Source organism: Microcaecilia unicolor, chromosome 3, assembly GCF_901765095.1.
Source record: "Microcaecilia unicolor chromosome 3, aMicUni1.1, whole genome shotgun sequence".
Classification (NCBI taxonomy): Eukaryota; Metazoa; Chordata; class Amphibia; order Gymnophiona; family Siphonopidae; genus Microcaecilia; species Microcaecilia unicolor.
In genome coordinates this window covers 514,573,081-514,594,062 of record NC_044033.1, presented here as the reverse complement: position 1 = coordinate 514,594,062, position 20,982 = coordinate 514,573,081, and the positions used below count along the sequence as shown (strand labels likewise).

At 45.2% G+C, this 20,982-nt stretch overlaps 1 protein-coding gene across 1 annotated transcript in view; it reads left to right on the top strand.

Moving 5' to 3' along the window:
- The window catches only part of LOC115467300 (activating signal cointegrator 1 complex subunit 3-like), a 689,265-nt gene that overhangs the window by 329,150 nt on the left and 339,133 nt on the right, over positions 1 to 20,982 (top strand). Inside the window, 2 exon segments of the mRNA XM_030199160.1 lie at positions 3,803 to 4,027; positions 16,327 to 16,446. Of these exon segments, the coding sequence (XP_030055020.1) occupies positions 3,803 to 4,027; positions 16,327 to 16,446 (345 nt within the window).

The following is a 20,982-nucleotide window of genomic DNA, read 5'->3' as shown; positions in this document are numbered from 1 at the left end:
TGATGGACCTGAGTATGACATTAGAGGCTGGCACAAAATATTTTTAAACTATTTTTTTGAGGATGGGGAGGGGGTTAGTGACCACTGGCGCAGTAAGAGGAGGTCATCCCTGATTCCCTTCGGTGGTCATCTGGTCAATTCGGGCACCTTTTTGTGGCTTGTTCATAACAAAAAAGGACCAAGTAAAGTCATCCAAGTGTTCATCAAGGACACCCTTTTTTTTCGATTATGGGTCGAGGACATCCATGTGTTAGGCATGCCGAAGTCCCACCTTCAACATGCCCCCGCGATGGAAAGTAGTTGGCGATGCCCAAAATCGGCATAATTGAAAGCCGATTTTGGGCGTCCCCAACTGCTTTCCATCGCTGGGGCGTGTCGAAGGCGGGACTTCGGCGTGCCTAACACATGGACGTCCTCGACCCATAATCGAAAAAAAAAGGATGTACTTCACAGGGAAGGGAGAAGGGGTAGGGGGAAAAGGATCATAGGGTAAGTTACCTCAATTTACATTATATAATGTTCAGTTGCGTGGGGGTTGAATGTATTTGTATTTGATAAGGTTGAAATCGGTGAGAGAATAAGGTTAGGATAAATTAACTGCAATAAATACATAACATACCATAAGTAATCAGAAGATAAATGATAGATCACAATAACTGGTTTAAAATTGAAAAAGCTTCATTAAGTAAGGCCTGTTCTTTTTCAAAAGTTGAACATTTAGACTTTCAAGGCCTGGTGAGTCAAATGCTTTCTTTGAGGAAAAAGGGAGAGGGGGATTATAAATTGGATAGGTCAATGAGGATGATGTACCACATACATATGGCAGATAACCTTTTCTAACTGAGTGTTATCAAATTGGAATGGTATATGTGTATTCGTTATGTGGTCAAGAATATAAGTTTTGACAAGTCAAAAGGCTCCAGACGAAACTTGGTAGGGGCAATATAGCCTAGCGAGCCTAAAATGGATGTTGAGCAAACATGGTGGAGACTATTATAGAGTAAAAATCTCCATATTGGCGCTATTGACCCATTCCAGAGGGGATACAGTATTGTTATTACCTAAACCTTTAAAGTTGTGACTGTAATACTAGAGAGGGGGGAGAGGGAAGGTTGGGTGGAACAGGGAGAAAATGTTAAATCTTGAGTGTTGAATACTATTATGTCGTTCATATGCAGCATGTTCTGATATGGCAAAAATTTTGTAATGTAAAATGTATGGAATATGTTTAACGTGCTGGATTTTCAATAAAAATTGTTGAAATATAAAAGGGTGTACTTTTGATGGAACAGGGGTGCTGTTGCAATTTACACACTTTGGGGCAGGTATAAATGTGTGGGGGGAGGGGAGTCAGCTTTCAAACCAGAATTCAGAACTGAAGGGGCCACTAGTGGAAGCTATGGCCGAGGTGATGAGCTGCAGAAATCATGAGAAGAGCTTGGTACTGCTCACCATCAAGTTTGTGTCACCGCTCATGGGGGTGGAGGGAAGGGAGGGAGAGGTGCTGGACAATGGGAGGGAGGGAGAATGGGAAGAGAGAGAGGTAATGGTTACAATCAAAGCGGTTTACATATGATATACAGGTTCTTATATCATACCTGGGGCAATGGCAGTTAAGTGATTTGCCCAGAGTCACAAGGAGCTGCAGGGAGAAATAAGTAAATAAATAAAACACCATTAATTGTGATTTTAACATTTTTTTAATTGTGCAATTAATCATTATTAAAATTTTTAGTCAAAATACAGCCCTACTTTTAAGTAAATTAGACAGTATTTAAAAAACCTAAAGCATACAGTACCAAAAAAAAAAAAAAAAGGAGTCCTTATACTAAGCCATGCTAAAAAGTGGCCGGAAGTAGTTTTAGCACATGGGTTTCCCGTGCACTCTTGCCACTTTTTAGCACAGTTCTAAAATGGCTGAAATTAGCGTGTGGCCATCACCACCTGTGCCCTTACCTCCTCCTATTTAGTAGGCAGTAAGGGCTCACATTCTACTCATGAGGTAATCGGGCAGCATGAGGCAATCTGTCTGCACTGCCCGATTACCACCGGTAACGCCTACTCCCCATCCCCCGTGTTAGAAAAGCAAAACTACTGCAGGGCACCTGGACATGCCCATCAGTAGTACTCTTGTGCCGCATGCTTACCCACATGGAAGCCCTCTTGCGCCTTCGTAAAAGGGTCAGACTGTGAGCCCACCAGAGATAGAGAAAATACCTGCGTATAATATGTGAACTGCTTTGATAGTACCACAGAAATGCAGTATATGAAATACGTAACTCTTACCATTAACATATTTATAAATGACCTAGAGATGGGAGTAACTAGTGAGGTAATTACATTCGCAGATGACACAAAGTTATTCAGGGTCGTCAAGTTGCAGGAGTGTGAAAGATTACAGGAGGACCTCGCGAGACTGGGGGATTGGGCGTGCAAGTGGCAAAACGTCTGCTCAGTGTGCTGCGGCGGCTAAGAAAGCGCACAGAATGTTGAGTATTATTAGGAAAGGGATGGAAAACAAACACGAGGATGCTATAATGCTGTTGTATCGCTCCATGGTGCGACCGCACCTCGAATAGTGTGTCCAATTGCATCTCAAAAAAGATATAAAGGAATTAGAGAAGGGCGACGAAAATGATAAAGGGAATGGAACGATTTCCCTATGAGGAAAGGCTGAAAAGGTTAGGGCTCTTCAGCTTGGAGAAAAGGCGGCTGAGGGGGTGATATGATAGAAGTCTACAAGATAATGAGCGGATTAGAGCGGACAGATTCAAACAACAACAAAATCAGGGGACACAAGATGAAGCTAGAATATGGTAGACTTAAAACAAATAGGAGAAAATGTTTCTTTACTCAGCGTGTAGTTAGACTGTGGAACTCGTTGTCGGAGAATGTAGTGACAGCAGCTGGCCTTACGAAATTTAAAGGGGGTTTAGACAGATTCCTGATGGAAAAGTCCATTGAATATTATTTTTTTAAAAAAAATTTTAGGGGGGGGGGGGGGTTGCAGGGTTCTTGAAGCCTCGATTGGCCGCTGTCAGAGACAGGATGCTGGACTCGATGGACCCTTGGACTTTTCCCAGTGTGGCATTACTTATGTACTTATGTCCTCTACTTGGCTCACTTTTATTACATAGAGCAGTGATTTAACCTATTGTGATGTCATAGTGGCTCATTCCACCAATAAGAGCCAACCTCATTAGTGATGTCACAATGGCTTGATTGTATAGAATGTTTGTTCGTTTGGGAAGCTCGCCAGGTGCCCTTGGCCTGGATTGGCCGCTGTCAGAGACAGGATGCTGGGCTTGATGGACCCTTGGTCTTTTCCCAGTATGGCGGTGCTTATGTACTTATGTCCTCTACTTGGCTCACTTTTATTACATAGAGCAGTGATTTAACCTATTGTGATGTCATAGTGGCTCATTCCACCAATAAGAGCCAACCTCATTAGTGATGTCACAATGGCTTGATTGTATAGAATGTTTGTTCGTTTGGGAAGCTCGCCAGGTGCCCTTGGCCTGGATTGGCCGCTGTCAGAGACAGGATGCTGGGCTTGATGGACCCTTGGTCTTTTCCCAGTATGGCGGTGCTTATGTACTTATGTACCCTTAAAACAAAAACAAGGTGACACTACTTCCCTACTCATTTGTATTATAAAACTGTTTTCACTATTAGATTATTATGTTTGCTTGTAGTACACATTTGCATTCAGACTGTGTTTACCTAATTTCAGTATTCAGATCATGAGGATTATATTCATGTGTATCTATGTTAATTTTGATATTTTTCCCCCCCCGTCTAGGGAACACAAATCTATGATGCCAAAAGGGGCTCTTTTGTTGACCTAGGAATTCTAGACGTCATTCAGATTTTTGGGAGAGCTGGGAGACCTCAATTTGACAAGTTTGGAGAAGGCACCATTATAACGACCCATGATAAGCTCAGCCACTACCTCTCCCTACTAACGCAACAGAACCCCATCGAAAGCCAGTTCCTGGGAAGCATCGCCGACAACCTCAATGCAGAGGTAATATTAAAACACTGCAAGATGTGGCACTGAATAACAACCTGTTGGGTTCAGAATTGTGTTTAGAAATATCCGGAAAATATTCTCAGTATTTATAAGGATGAATATTAGTAGTGACTAACTCTGAACAAGTTCATTTTTTTTTAATTTATACTTTATGAATACTTAAACAGTCACATTAATCAGAATGACACAGAAAATGAAAGGTACATCGAGGAAATCAAATCCAAAACCAAAGGAAAAAGAACCAGTAAACAAACATTCAATTAGGACCAATGAAGAAAATTTAAAAAACAAACCGAAACAACAGAAAAAAAACTACTGCAGCCAGACCTCACCACAAACAAAACTTTAGAAGGCTGAAACTTGTGCCTTCTTCGCCTCCTCCCTAACTAAGAGCCCAAGGCCCGTTTCTGACACAATTGAAATGGGCGCTAGCAAGGTTTTCCTCGGAGTGTGTATGTTTAAGAGAGTGTATGTGAGAGTGACTGTGTGTGAGAGAGAGAGTGAATGTGCAAGTGTGTGTGTGTGAGAGAGTGAGTGAGTCTGGGTGCGAGTGTGTCTGTGAGAGAGAGTGTGTGTGTGTGAGAATGAGTCTTTGCAAGTACGTATGTGACACACAGTGAGAGAGAGAGAGTGTGTGTTTCACACAGATACAGTGTGTGCGAGAGAGAGAGTGTGTGTGAGACACAGACTCTCTGTGAGACTGAGTGTATGAGACCAAGAGAGTGTGTGAGTGACTGTGTGACACAGAGAGTGAATGTGATACAGTGTGAGACATAGAGTGTGTGAGAGACAGTGTGTGAGAGTGAGAGAGAGAGAAAGACATTGACTGTGAGAGAGAGAGTGTGTGTGTGTGTGACAGAGATACCCCCTCCTCTCTGGTGTCAGCCCCCCCCCCCCCCCCCCTCTCTCTCTGGTTTCTGAGCGTTACTGTGCAGGACGCTGAGCTCTGGCTGTGCTTCAAGGAACTGACCAATCCTATTTAATAGAATGCACCTCCAACATTCTGAAGCCGCGAAACCTCGTGTGGTTGGTCACTTCTGTTTGTGACAAACCCGGAAGTAGGTGATGTCAATTCAGGAGATGGATACAGAGAGCAGGAATGTCTCAGCCATGCAGTCAGCTTCAGAATGTTGGAAGTGCGTTTTATTATATAGGATTACATTTGTATCCCGCGCTTTCCCACAGATGGCATGGTCAATGCATCTTACATAGTAAATAGAATTACAAAGTCTTGAAGCAGAATATTACAAGTTGTAGTAAACATAGTGATAGTGGGGTTTTGAGGATATGTAAATTGAGCATGGAGAGGTAAACAAAGATAGGATGAGCAAAAGGAGAAGAAATTGGGAGGAGTAAGGAGTAGGAAGGATGGTGAGGAAAAGGTTAAGGGATGAGCATAAGGAGATTGGGAGACATGGTCTAAAGTATAATAATCGTCAGGACTATACTATACTATATACTATACTAATACTATAGGGGCATGCTTACCGAAGTGTGATAAGCTGTGAACACATGTGGAATCCCACATGATGGTATTAAGGTGTTTTGCGGTAATATATCTGTTAGCGTATGCATTAGGGAATTTTTCTGGGAGAAGGTGTGGCACGGGCATGAAAACATCATCCTGCTAGAGTGTTCTAGGTAACGTGCACTTACTGCATAATAGCTGAGTTAACGTTGGATCACTCAGAGGGGCATTTTCGAAAGAAACGTCCAAGTTGTGATTTGGACGTCCTTGCAAAACGGCAAAATCCAGGGGCAGGGAAACCCGTATTTTTGAAACAAGGTGGATGTCCATCTTTCGTTTCGAAAATGCAATCCTTAAATTTGGATGCTCCTAGACATGGACGTTTCTGACTTTCGGCGATTTTCGAAACCCAAGACGTCCATGTCAAAAACGGCCTAATGCAAGCCATTTGGGCGTGGTAGGAGCCAGCATTTGTAGTGCACTGGTCCCCCCTGACATGCCAGGACACCAACCGGGCATCCTAGGGGGCACTGCAGTGGACTTCATAAAATGCTCCCAGGAACATAGCTCCCTTACCTTGTGTGCTGAGCCCCCCAAAACCCACTACCCCCAACTGTACACCACTACCATAGCCCTTACAGGTGAAGGGGGGCACCTACATGTGGGTACAGTGGGTTTGTGGTGGGTTTTGGAGAGCTCGCTGTTTCCTCCCCAGATGTAGGGGGGGTATGGTCCTGGGTCCCCCTGTCTGAAGTTCACTGCAGTACCCACTAAAACTGCTCCAGGGACCTGAATGTGCTGTCATGGACCTGAGTATGACATCTGAGGCTGGCACAACGTATTTTTAAACATGTTTTTTTGAGGGTGGGAGGGGGTTAGTGACCACTGGTGGAGTAACGGGAGGTCATCCCCGATTCTCTCCGGTGGTCATCTGGTCATTTTGGGCACCTTTTTGTGCCTTATTTGTTAAAAAAACACGTCCCGGTGAAAACATCCAAGTGTTCGGCAGGGACCTCCTTGTTTTTTATTTATTTGTTACATTTGTATCCCACATTTTCCCACCTATTTGCAGGCTCAATGTGGCTTACATAATGCCAATAATGTGACTTTCATGCCTACTTACTAGAAACCAGACTCTCGACAACTGCTCAATTTCACAGATACCCTAAAATGGCCACGAGATAGAACTCCCTGCCATCATCATTCAACATGACTCCACAGAAGCTAATGAAAGACTATACCAATACACTGCAATATTAGGAAAGTGTGTGGTGTTAAAAGGAGAAAGACTTAGACCACTGTGTTGTTAAAAGTCAGGAGAAAGACATAGCCTATATTGTAGGAGGGCACATGAAGCTGTAAAAACCAGTAGTCTAATGTGAAGATGATTCAGCTGAAGCCCAAATCCAGGAAGAGTACAGGATAACCCCTCCTACACAGATGGAATGTGCAAAAGAATGGGTCAAGAAGTGCTCCAAGGTTTTCTGCAGTTATGGGGAAACCTTAAGGGGGAAGACAAGGAATTTCCCCTTGGAAGCCCAGGAATCTTCCCCTTATAGAGAGATGATGATTCCAGAGCTACTTACTAGTTTGTCTAATATTCCACAGACCAGCTCGGCTAGGGCATTAGAAGCATCGTCTTTTGGAGAACTCGAAACCACTCTTAGTCCGGAGCTGCGGTGTTCTCTACTTCCATCTGCTATAGCATCTTTGGCTATAGAGTAGCAGCTAGAAGCATCACATTCCTGTATTTTGACTGTAGATGGGAGCTCCCAATTTGTAGGAAGGATGCTGGGGAAAGCAGTTGCAGTTGGAGAGAAGGCTCCTGATATTATGAGTGTCGTGACCAACTGTTATGGTGGCTCCATCACAATTTTGCCCAGGTACTGGGACAGAGTCAGGAGGTTTGACTAAACCAGACAGCATAACTTGGTTCTTTGTGGGACATGATTGTACTGCTTTATAAGTCAGTTTCAACTTTGACACTGGTGGTTCTTGCTAATCGAGACTTCAAAGGAAATAACTGAGCAGACACAATGGGCAGAATTTGAATGAAATAATGAATCCCATACTTCTACACTGGAACTGTTTTGACCAGCAAGCCAAAGCACTGATGTGAGGCACAATTATTGCTTACATAAGTGCTCGGAAAAAAAGCCTAGCACAAGGGATCATAGACTTAGAACACAAGTTGAAGGCAGCAAGACACACGTATATCACTCGTTTCACATAAACCACGTATAATATATTACAAGCTACTAGGGTAGCCTTGAATTCGTTCATCCATGAGTGAACATCACGACTCCTACAACATCAGAAGTCCATCTATATGCGGTTTGGTAACAAAGTGGGATGACTCTTGGCAAGAGTGACATGGGAGGGACATCGCTACATCCCGATATTATAAAAAACATTTTGGGGGGGGGGGGTGACCTCTTGGGTGGAGGAGATCACCGACACTTTTACAGACCATTTCTTCGACCTTTATACTCAGCCCACTGGTAATCTGGAGGACATAACCCGTATACGAGACTATTAGATGCGATCTGGAATGCCCCTGTTCCTCCCGCCTTTTGTAAAACATTGAATAGCCCTATCTCTTCTAAAGAGGTTTAGGTGGCTATTAAAGCCTTAAAAACATACTCTGCACCGGGGCTGGATGGCTTCACCTGTGAATATTATAAAATGTTAAACCCACAGCTAGTAGGACCCTTAGTTAGCTGCTTTGATGCAGTAGTAGTAAGTGGGCATTTTCCTCACCACAAAAATACGGCACTGATTAGTCTCCTACCCAAACCTGACCACCCATGGGATGTTCAAAGGAATAATCACCCAATCTCTCAATGTCAATGTAAAACTCTTGTCCCGCATATTGGCAACCCATCTAGTTCTGATCCTGCCTACTGTAATCAACGAAGACCAGGTGGGATTTGTACAGGGCAGACAGGCCGTACTAAACATTTGTAAACTATTGTTGGCGATGTCCTTCTGCCATTGGTGACTAGTCTAAATGTAAACGAGCTTTTGATAGGGTCCTGTGGCCATTCTTATTTGAAACATTTGCTTATCTTGGGGTGGTGCTACAATGCGGTGAAAACCCTTTATACAGAACTCCACGCGGTGTTGTTGGTAAACAGGCTTAGAACTGGGGCTTTCTTGGTGGGTTGTGGCACGCGACAGGGCTGTCCCATGTCCCCGTTGTTCTTTCTTCTCACACTAGAGCCTTTACTGTGCTTGCTTAGGAGTGAGATGCAGATTGGGGGGGGGGGGGGCATACAGAAGAAAGAGCTAAAAGTATTAGCTTTTGCAGATGATTTGCTTTTAATCCTTACGGGCCCACAGACTTCTCTCCCAAACTCTCGCTTCCATGCACATCTCCCCCTTCCCTCCACCCCTATGTCCAACATTTCTCCATGCAGCATCTCCCCCTCCCCTCGACCGCCAAGGTACAAAATTTCACCCTGTTGTTGTATCTCTCCCTTCCTCCCCCTTCAACCCATGCCCCTCATTCCTCCTGCAGTATCTCTCCTTCCCTCCCCCCACCCCACCCACAATTCTCCCTCTGCTTGAACGGGTCCCCGGCAGCGACAGCAATTTCCACACAGTGCCTGTCGCTAACCCAGAAGCCTCCTTTTTGCTGTGTCCTGCCCCCAGGTTAGCAGCAGTCAGCATGTGGGAATCGCTGCCTCAAACCAGTTGAAGCAGGAGCAGCACTGTTAAGGGCATAGTTGGCGGGCAGGATTCACTACTCTTGCAGGGCCAGGGATTCACTGCGACATGTGCGTGCCCTTATCTTGCTCCACAGCACCCTACAAAGTTTACCGCAGGTCACCACGGCACACAGTTTGGGAAACACTGCTCTGGACCCTGATTTATTAGATGGTAACATAAGATTCATTACAGATATGCAGCTGGGGTCCAGCAGTGATGGGATCAAGTTGTAATTATCTGCTACGGATAATACTGCAGACAGTGGTCCCCTGTCATGTGCGATTTATGTGTGTGATAAATATTATGGTTTGATAACTAAGCAAAATACACTATATTTAAATCAAATAATATTTGGTGTGTAATGCTGAATTGTCACTATCACACTCCACTTATTATAGCTTAATGAGTTACTGTTTCATATTAAATGTTTGGGTTAAGTTCAGAAATGTCAGTAACATCATTAAAAGATACATGAATGCTCTTGAATAGGAATCTTACTGGTCAGTGGTGTAGCTGGGCCAGGGTGGGCACAGGCCCACCCATTCTTGGCTCAGGCCCACCCAGCGGCAGCACCCCACATCAACATCTGTCCTCCTCCGTAGCATCCCAGCATCTGTCTGCTTATCGCTGAACCCCGTTCCTCCCTGATGTATCTTTCAGGTTTCCCCGGCGCCTGCAGTGATTCATTATTGATGCCTGCCACGGCCCTGCAGGCTTCCATCGGCCAGGTCCTGCCCTCACTTTCATCATTTCCTGTCTGGTGGGACCCAGCCAGTGGAAGCCTGTGGAGCAGACACAAGCAGCAATAATTGAATCACTGCAGGTGCCGGGGACGCCTGTAAGGTACACCAGGGAGGAATGGGGTTCAGCGACAGGTGGTCAGATGCCGGGATGCTGCAGAGGAGGAGAGATGTTGATGTGAGGTAGGTGAAAAAGTCTATAATTTTTTTTAAATATCTTGGGGAGGGGGGCTATGGAGTGCCATGCTGTGGAAGGGCCCATCTAAGTTAGCTCTGGGCCCGTTCAAAATACAGGGTCTGGCTACGCCACTGTTACTGGCAATCAGTTTTCTGGGCACTACCATCAGAGTTGTGTGTTAATTGACAAAAAAAGGAATCATAAAAATTATTTAGTTACAATGATGATAGTCGCTGTAGAAGACTATTTTTTTGTTTTTTCAGCTCTTGACATTTACGTTTTATTAAAATAGTTGTTTTGTCAAAAAGATCAAAAGGAAAAAAAATAATAGTTAGGTTATGGCTGAATTTTTTAACAAGAATGTGCTTTTATTTTACTTAGCTTTAAATTCTTAGCCTAGTATTAGCCATTTTTTTTGTGTCCTTACCGAAAAGCCTTGGATTTTCTTCTGATTTTCAGTGATTCTAGTAAATCCATCTATGAGCACTAGGTGGCAGCAAAGGTCCAAAAGTAGATTCTAATTTACCTGTAGTTCAATAGAAGGCTTTCAATGATTGTGCATCTGACGCTGTGGAAGGATGTTCAGTTTCAACACTGTATTTTGTAGACACTTGGACTTCAGAACAGATATTGGTTATTACTCTCAGCTGCAGGGTAAGATTCTGTACTTATGAGTGCACAATGGGGGCCCTTTTACTAAGGTGTGCCAAAAAGTGGGCTGTGGTAGTGTGGGCGTGTGTATTGGACGTGCGCTGGATCATTTCTCCAGCGCGTCTGAGGAAAAAAGGGGGGGGTTGGACTGGGAAATGGACATGCGGCAAAGTGAAAACCAGTGCATGTCTATTTATGACCTAAGCCCTTATCACCACCCATTGACTTAGCGTTAAGGGCTCACGAGTTGCAACCCTCCAGTGCACGCCAACTGCCAGTTACCGCTGGGAATTATTTTCTACTGCATGTTTTTGGCATGTACCACCAGGCACACGCGCTAGCTGGGCAATGATGTAAATTTGACGCGTGCTGCATGCACATTGGCCTTTATGCGCCTTTGTAAAAGGGCCCCAATAAGATTAATAAACCCAGTGGCTAATACAGAACCGTTTTGGATTTTGGTTAGGCTGTCTGCATTTTTAAAAAACAAACTAGCAGTTATTGAATAAACCCAGTGTGTAGTTATTTATTTAAAAAAAAAAATATATATATATATAAAATATATATATATCTCCCACCAAATCACCATGTTTCATGGCAGGTTATATGAAAGCATATACAAGCTGTAGCCCTACAGCACAAAAAAATAACCACAAAATAATTAGTTCATAAATACATACAGAGAATGATGTCCCATCCCAAACCCTTCAGATGTAAGCCACTAACAATATAATACCTCAAGCGATAGTGAAAGCTTAACAAAACAAATCAGTTTCCAGAGCTTTACGAAATTCTGACAAAGATTTGACAATTGTCGTAACGTGTTGGGCAGGGCAGTCCACATCAGTGGAGTATAATAGGAAAATGCCCGAGTTCTACCACATGCCAAAGATGGCAAGACATTAGTTTGTTGAGAAGCCACATGAAGCAGTTAGGTAGAGACATACAAGGGCAAAGGGGCAGATAGAGACTGGCAACAGGTGTTGGGAAATTTAAAAAAAAAATCATTAAAACCTTATATCTGATGCAAAACTCAACTGGCAGCCAATGGAGGCTTATCAAACTTGGTGTAATACATTCATACCTAGGTACTCTCAAAACCATTTTTGCAGTGGCGTTCTGCACTAAATGGCCTGAGAGTGGAGGTAGGCAAGCCAGTCAATAAAATATTACGAATTAACCGACTTCCGCAAACGATTGAAGACTTTTCTCTTTGAGAAAATTTACTGCAAGGATCAAAACACATGAAGTCCACACACACTAACAGAAATGCATCAATACACCCTCTTCTGAATTCTCTTACCCCGTATTTTCTCCACAATTAATACTCCACCCACATATAAAATTGTTATACTATAAGGTTTTCGTGCTATTGTTCTATCGCCCTATCTTTTCCCCATTGTAACATCCCATTGTTTCTACGCTCCAAATGATGTTTTGACTTGACTTTGTCTTCCCATAACTCCTCATAATGTAACCCATAATCCTACTGTAACACATTGTATTTCCATCATTCACAATGTATTGTAAGCCACACTGAGCCCGCAAATAGGTGGGAAAATGTGGGATACAAATGCAATAAAATAAATAAATAAATTACTTAATTACAGCCAGGGCATTAAGATTGCTTGAAACACAGTACAAAAGTCAATACAGCATCAAACACTGGTCACAAATGGTGAAGTGCTTTAATCTTATGTAACCAGTAATAATGCATGAAGGAGAACCTCCTTCATAAGGCTGATAGTGAAGGCAGTATTTTGGACTCTGCGTTTGTGTAGGTGCTTTCAGTTCTTCATTTGCATATATGCATGGCAATTGGTTGAAGCTAAGTGACTGAAGGGCAGATGTGAACATGGAAAAGAGACTGGCTTTCGATGGTGGTCAGGTAAGCACTCTGACCAGGAACCCATAATGAACATAAATCAAAAATTCAATGGAACGGCTTCTTCACAGGCATCCCTAAAACAAAAGTCTCTCTGTTTAGTGACTTTCTGAGCATTTGGAAATAAATCTAGTCTCCACGAGGGCATTGGTTGCCAGTAGTTTGGAGAATGAAGTTTAGTTATCATTGACTCATCAGGCTTTGCATAGTGAGGCACCAATTTGTATTTCGTCGGTTTTGAATTGAAGGTTTATCATCTACCTAGAGACTTAAGATTTGAAGGGTAATGTTTGCTAGATGTTCTATCTATGTGACTTGTTTATCTGAGAGAATCTAGGGAATGGATGTTTTCCATAGCTGGCCCTCTTAATGTGGAATGTGTTACCAGTGGAATTATGACTCGTAAATCACATTTTGTCTTTTCATAAGATGTTAATGGCACATTTGTTCCAGCAGGTCTTCGCTAATTTTTGTTAGCAAAAATTTGAGAGCCTGTATTTTATTTATACAGGTGGAGGCAGGAGCATTGCATAGTTAACTAAAGTGATGTTTTATGCAGCAGCCATGTGGTTGAGATTTGATGTGATCTTATTGGATATCATGTGATATGTTTAGGGTATTATTTGATTCTAATAGTTTATATATATATATATATATATATATATATATATATATATATATATATATATATATATAAAAGGCACCACCAACGTTCTATGAAGCCTCCAGCTGGAAGTGTGAAGGGGGAGAGATATCCGGTTTCCCCATGAGTGTCTGCCCCGCCCTCTCTGTAACACAAACAGTCAGTGAAGGAAAACACAGCAAAGCACGAAATCAAATCGCTCTCTCTGTAACAGTGAAGGACTCAGAGGGGGGAGGGGAGAGAGGGCAGGGACATACACACTCCCACATGCACACAGAAGAAAACCTTGCTAGCCCCCGTTTCATTTGCATCAGAAACGGGGCTTTTTACTAGTATATATATATATATATAAACTATTAGAATCAAATAATACTCTAAAAATATCACACTATATAGATAGATAGATAGTTTTTCTTCCCAAGAGATTGATTGGGTCCTTAAGTCCTCACAACCAGATTAAAAAAAAAGAGTTTCAAGTTTTGGGGTGACAAAATAGAAAGCTGTGTCATGTTGGTTCTAGATGAGCCAACCTTGGAGCAAATATAACCTGTCGATGAGAATCAATAGAGTGCAAAGCTTTATCAAGAGTATAAGAAATGATGTGTGATGACAAAAACGCTGGTGAACCAGTATGGTAGGCCCTGTAAGTACACCACGTAAGTAGGTGTTTCCCGACATGCACATTGTAAGTGTCAGCAGAAACAGACCTGCATGGTCAATCCAGACTGTCCAACAAGGTGGCCAGAGATGAATCTAGCACTCTGTACAGGTTCCACTTCTTCATGACTAAACACTGGCATACTTGGTCGCTGTTTCTCCTTGCCAATTTTGGGGCACAGACCATAGAAGCCTGCCTGGCACCTATCCTACTTCCTAACTACTGCAGTTGCTGTTGAAGTCCACCCCAGCCTTGATCCTGATATGTCATTGTACGTTTGCAAAATCGCAGGCATACATGTTTAAATTATGAAACGCCTACCTGCGTATGTAACTTACATTTGTAACGTATGTGATCCCACTAAAAAAATGTTTCTTCTGCGTGTAAGAGGTGGGAGGATTTTCTGGGAGTCACTATGGTAATGGGGGCTGGTAGACCTGCTCTAGTGGGGGAGATGGGGGGAGTCCAACCTTCAGAGGTGGGAAAGGACTATATGAATAGTGGATCCGGGTCTTTAGTTACCTTCCACCGCTGAGACCTTGAGTACCGAGGGGGAGACTTGGAGCTGAGTAGGTGGACTTTGATGTGTCTGGTGCTTGAAACCTCTCTGAGTTTGGTTCCCCATTAAGGGGAACCTTGAGAAGGCGTGCCTGGTGGAAAAAGACACCCCAGGTGGGAGGGAAGTGGTTGCGGCGGAGCCCCACACCTGACCAGACTTTGCCAGCCAGCCAGCCAGAGGATCCCTAATTCAGGATGGGACAGACAAATAATGGACATTGATTGGATGTGACTGGGCCTCTTTTGCACTTAAACTGAAGAAATGAGGATTGATTTATGAACTGTTTTGTTTGTTTGAGTTAATTCAGTAAAAGAAACTTTGAAGTTTACCTTCTGAGATTGCTGGTCATTATTTGAAAGTGGACTCTTGCATTTCCCCAGGGTGGGAATACCCTTCAGCGTACCAGAGGTTTTCTTTGGCCCCAGATCATCTGAAGTACAATCTTTTGTGAATCTGGGGAGCTTAGGATGTGGCCCTGACTGAGGAGTAAACCAGGCTTACACTCGCAAGAAAGTTACACACGTATACCTGCAAGTTTGCAAACGTACAAGTGTATATGTTAACAGAGGTTGCAATTCTTTATTATTTTAATTTTGGAGGTGATTAAGAGGAAGAACTCCTTTGATTCCTTGTGTAAGGGGGCTGACCCAAACAAGCACCAACATACACTTCATTAGAACTCCATAACAAAGAAGCCTGTGAAAACTCAAATAAGATGTCAGAATTCAACCAAATTCCTATGTTACACATCTAAAAATCAAATGGCGAACATAGCGATTTTCGAAGCAGAAAAACCTCTTATCTCTTTGTTTTGAAAATGATCATTTGCTAGATGTTTTTGTGCTCAGTGCGTCTATCTTTTTGGACCATTTTTGAAAAAGAAATGTGCAAAAACAAACCATTGGTATGTATGGGGGAGGGGGTAGTGTTCCTAGTAGACTTGCCACATAGATGCCTCAGCAGAGCAGTGGGGCACCCTAGGGGACACTGCAATGGGCTTCACATAAAAGGTTCCAGGTACACATCCCTTATATTGTGGTGAGCCCTCCAAACCCCACCACTATACCCAACTGTACAACACTACATGCTGGTAGGTGTCACCCTATATGTGGGTACAGTAGGTTTTTGGTGGGTTTTAGACAGCTTGCACTTTCCATCGCAGTTGTAGCAGTTAGAATTGGATATCGGCTTCTCAACAATGCACTGCATCGACCACTAGGCTACTACAGGGACCTGCTTGCTGCTAAGGACATAAGCGTTGCCATAATGGGACAGACTGATGGTCTATCAAACCAAGTATCCTGTTTCCAACAGTGGCCAATCCAGGTCACAATACCTGGCAAGATCCCAGAACAGTAAAACAGATTTTATGCTGTTTATCCTATAAATAAGCAATGGATTTTCCAAAGTCCATCTTAATAATGGTTTATGGACTTTTCTTTTAGGAAATTATCCAAATCTTATTTAAACCCTTGCAGTCACTCAAACAAGTCAAACACAGCGAGGGTGTCAAAAGAAAGAGCTTCAGACAAAGTTTGTACTTCAGAGAGTCCAAGCGTTTACACACTTTTTTTTTTTTTGCCAGCAGGAAGCAGCAGCTCAGTTTATGAATTTTGGTGTTTTGGGTTAAGCAGGATCAATCTATATAATGCTTCTCTTCATGCAATTAGCATTGCAGTTTTTTTAGGAGGAATTTTCCCAATACGCCTGACCTTTGCATATGTGTGATTGTGACTTAATTTGCATATATAACTGTTATGTGCAAATGCCATTTTGGAAAACTATTATTTTTCTTTGCAGATTGCTCTGGGGACAGTAACTAATGTGGAAGAAGCAGTGAAGTGGTTAAGTTACACTTACCTTTATGTACGCATGAGAGCCAACCCATTAGTGTATGGCATCAGTCACAAGGCATATCAGGTACGAGATGCATTTTTTAAAATGATACGGGAGAAAGAAAATAACCCTATTGGTGCTCTCATCCTTTTATAATGGGATGACAAATATGTACCTATGCTAACTCTGTCAACAAGAGCTTTCTTGCTCTTGAAGTATGAAGTAGATGTAGGGTGATGTGGAAAACAGTAAAAATGAGCCAAGTGGCTTCCTAACCTACCCTTTTATTCAGACTGATTGACCTCAGCATGGCAATCTGTCCTTTTTGTTCTATTCATTCAGAATCTATTGTAAAAACTTTGAAAAGATCTCTCATTCCATTCGGTGTACTAGCAAAGTGTAAAATAAGTACATAAGTAATGCCACACTGAGAAAAGACCAAGGGTCCATCGAGCCCAGCATCCTGTCCACGACAGCAGCCAATCCAGGCCAAGGGCACCTGGCAAGCTTCCCAAACGAATGTCCACAATCATTCAGTGAAGTATATTTGTCATTTATAATCCAGAGAATCAGCAAGGAAAACACCCATAATAAAATTATAATTGGCATTTGTCCCTAACAAAAAACGTGATCTACCCACTAGTATATTTTTCAAGATAAAACCACTTCCGGGCGATATTTAAAACCATTTAACCGGCCAAGAATGGCACCTGGCCTGTCATTCAGTGGGAGATAGCCAGCTGTCTCCCGCTGTATATCCCCAGTTAGCGCTTAGCAGATAGCCAGTTATATCATGCGATATAACCGTCTCTCTGCCAATTTCCAGCACATTGCCAGCTAAGTTTGGCCGCCAACTTTGGCCGCTTCAATAGCAGGTCTATCTTTGTTCACTATGTACTTAGCCGGCCAGTGCTGAATATCGACTTGGCTGGCTATGTTCCTAGTGGCCCAAAATAAACCAGATATTCAATGCCGGTCACTGACAGCAGCCCCGCATTGAATACCCAGGCTCAGCACTGACCATGAGAGGCAGCCTGGCTACCTCCCACGGTTTGAATTTCGGGCCCCTTGATTTTAAATAGAGTGAAGTAAACAGTCCCTGTCTCTGATTGTGTTCATTTGTGTTGTTATCCTATATGAAATGAACTGTTCTCGTACATGACTAGCCAAGGAGGTACTATTGGTTATAATTATCTTAAGGAGCCTTTTACTGACGTGCATTGAGCAGTTAACATGGGGATTAATGAATGCTGTTAGATCATGGCTGTGCTAACAGTTAATGTGAGAGCTTGCAGTTGAGAACACAGTAACTTACTTCACGTTAACTGTTAATACAGCTGATAATGCACATCGCTTAATGCCACCTTCGTAGGTGGCATTATGTATATCCGTGTTTGCTGTCATCCATTTAACATGCGGTAAGGGTATTTTCTCTGTATTAACTGCAGTGGTAGATGCTGGACACGCCTCCAAGAGTTAACGGAGAGGTTTTACAGTTACCTTGCAGAAATTTGTTCGATTACCATGTGGTAACTGCAAAACTTTATCTTAATGGGCTTTAGTTAAAAGGGTCCTTAAATATTATCACTTGAATGAGGATCCCGATTTGTATGAAGTGTTTAATTTCCTTGATCAATTCATGGCCATTTTGATTGATTGCTATTGTCTGTTGAAGTGCCAACAGCTAAATAGTTGGTCTCATTTCTAAGGGGTAATTCATCACTTGATCCTGCCCTGCCTGAGAACTACAGACCAGTTTCAAATTTGTGTTTTCTTTCTTTCTCAACCACTTTCTAATATAGAGTATTCCTCTGTTCTCCGAGGACAAGCAGGCTGCTTGTTCTCACGACTGGGTGACGTCCGCGGCAGCCCCCACCAACCGGAAAAAAAGCTTCGCGGGACGGTCGGCACGCAGGGCACGCCCACCGCGCATGCGCAGCCGCCTTCCCGCCCGTGCGCGACCGCTCCCGCCAGTTCCTTTTTTTCCGCGTCTGGAGAGAGTCGTGCCTTCGCCGCTCTCTCTGTTTCAGCCGCCGGAAAGCCGTTCGCGTTTACGCGAATCGTATTCTCTTTTATTTTCTTAGTTTCTCTAGTCTGCGTGCTCCGGTTTTCCTTTTTTCAAAAAAAAAAAAAAAAAAAGTGAGGAGCACGCGCTCCTTTTTTCCCTCGTTTCTAGCGGGGGCGCCGCGTTGCGGCCTAGTGGCCGCACGGTCGATTTTCTTTTTTGAGGTGTGATTTCCGCCACCATCAACGACTTTAACTTCGCCGACGCGATTTTTCCGTCGATGTCCTTGAAGGTCCCGAGTGGATTTAAGAAGTGTGGTCGGTGCGGCCGGCCAATCTCGCAGACCGACACCCACGCTTGGTGCCTCCAGTGCCTCGGGCCGGAGCACAATATCAAGTCGTGTTCTCTGTGTCTCGGTCTCCGGAAACGGACTCAGGTTGCGAGGCAAGTTCTACGGGACCGTCTTTTTGGAACTTGCGCCGGCCCCTCGACGTCGACCTCGACGGCATCGGTATCGACGCCCGGTCCTTCGGTACTGGTATCGATGCCCGAGAAATCGGCACCGATGGCATCGACCCCAGGAGAACAGGTCCCGTCGGCCCACCGGTCCTCCGGTGAGGGTAGAGGTGAGAGGCCGCGTGGGCAGTCGGCCCCGGTCACTCCCTCAGCCCGTGGCCCACGGGACCGAACCCTGTCTGACCCGGTTCCTTGAGACCAAGGGGGATCATCCTCTTCCTCCTCCATACCACCCGGCACCGGTGACGTGCATCGCAAGAAGACTAAGAAGCATCGTCACCGGTCGCCCTCGATGCATCCGGACATCGGAGAGGAGTCGACGCCGAAGCGTCCGCGTCGAGAGGAGAGGTCCCCGTCGGTTGTGGAGGTACCGACGCGACAGGGTCCCGGCACTTCGGTGCCGTCTCCTGGCTCCCACCAGATTCTGGCACCGACACCTCTACCGGCCCCACCGCCTTTCCCGACAGCGGGCCTGGACGAGTGCCTCAGAGCCATCCTTCCAGGGATCCTGGAAGGGCTGATGCGCCAGGCTGTGCCACCTCGGCGCCGATGACTGTGGCGCCGGCGAGCTCTAGCCCGGCGCCGAGGCCGTCGACACCGCCGCCGCTTGCAGCGCCGGTCTCGACCGCCACGCAGGTGGAGTCCCCGTCGACGTCGATGGAGGGAGCTTCGTCCCCGCCGGCGCGGGAGTCCAGCACTCGACGACACCGAGGCCTTGGTGCCTCGACGTCGAGCCGGGCCCGGTTCAGGACACAGCTCCGTGAGCTTATGTCCGATACCGAGGATGAGGCCTCGTGGGGGGAAGAGGAGGACCCTAGATATTTCTCCTCAGAGGAGTCTACGGGCCTTCCCTCGGACCCCACGCCTTCACCGGAGAGGAAGCTCTCGCCTCCTGAGAGTCTCTCTTTTGCCTCTTTTGTGCGGGATATGTCTATTTGCATTCCCTTCCCCGTGGTCTCTGTGGATGAGCCGAGGGCTGAGATGCTCGAGGTCCTCGACTATCCATCACCACCTAGAGAGTCCTCCACGGTACCGCTGCACAATGTCCTCAAGGAGACACTGCTTCGGAACTGGATGCGACTATTAACTAATCCCACCATTCCCAAGAAAGCAGAGTCCCAGTACAGGATCCACTCTGACCCAGAGTTAATGCGGCCACAATTGCCCCATGACTCGGCGGTCGTGGATTCTGCTCTCAAGAGAGCACGGAGTTCGAGGGATACCGCCTCGGCACCCCCAGGGCGGGAGTCTCGCACTCTGGACTCGTTTGGGAGGAAGGCCTACCAATCCTCCATGCTCGTGACCCGCATCCAGTCATACCAGCTCTATACGAGCATCCACATGCGGAATAATGTGAAGCAACTGGCGGACCTGGTCGATAAGCTCCCGCCGGAGCAGTCCAGGCCTTATCAGGAGGTGGTCAGGCAGCTGAAGGCGTGTAGAAAGTTCCTGTCCAGGGGTATTTATGACACCTGTGACGTGGCATCTCGTGCTGCGGCCCAAGGTATAGTGATGCGCAGGCTCTCATGGCTGCGTGCCTCTGACCTGGACAACCGCACCCAGCAGAGACTGGCTGACGTCCCTTGCCAGGGGGATAACATTTTTGGTGAGAAGGTCGAGCAGCTGGTGGACCAACTGCATCAGCGGGAAACCGCCCTCGACAAGCTCTCCCACCGGGCGCCTTCAGCATCCACCTCAGCAGGTGGACGTTTTTCCCGGGCCCGGCAGGCTGCACCCTATTCTTTTGCAAAGCGTAGGTACAACCAGCCGGCCCGAAGGCCTCGTCAGGCACAGGGACAGCCCCAGCGCGCTCGTTCTCGTCAACAGCGTGCGCCTAAGCAGCCCCCTGCGCCTCCACAGCAAAAGCCGGGGACGGGCTTTTGACTGGATCCACGGGAACATAGCCGCCCTCAAAGTGTCCGTGCCGGACGATCTGCCGGTCGGAGGGAGGTTAAAATTTTTTCACCAAAGGTGGCCTCTCATAACCTTCGACCAGTGGGTTCTCCAAATAGTGCGGTGCGGATACGCCCTGAATTTGGCCTCCCTGCCACCAAATTGTCCTCCGGGAGCTCAATCCTTCAGCTCCCATCACAAGCAGG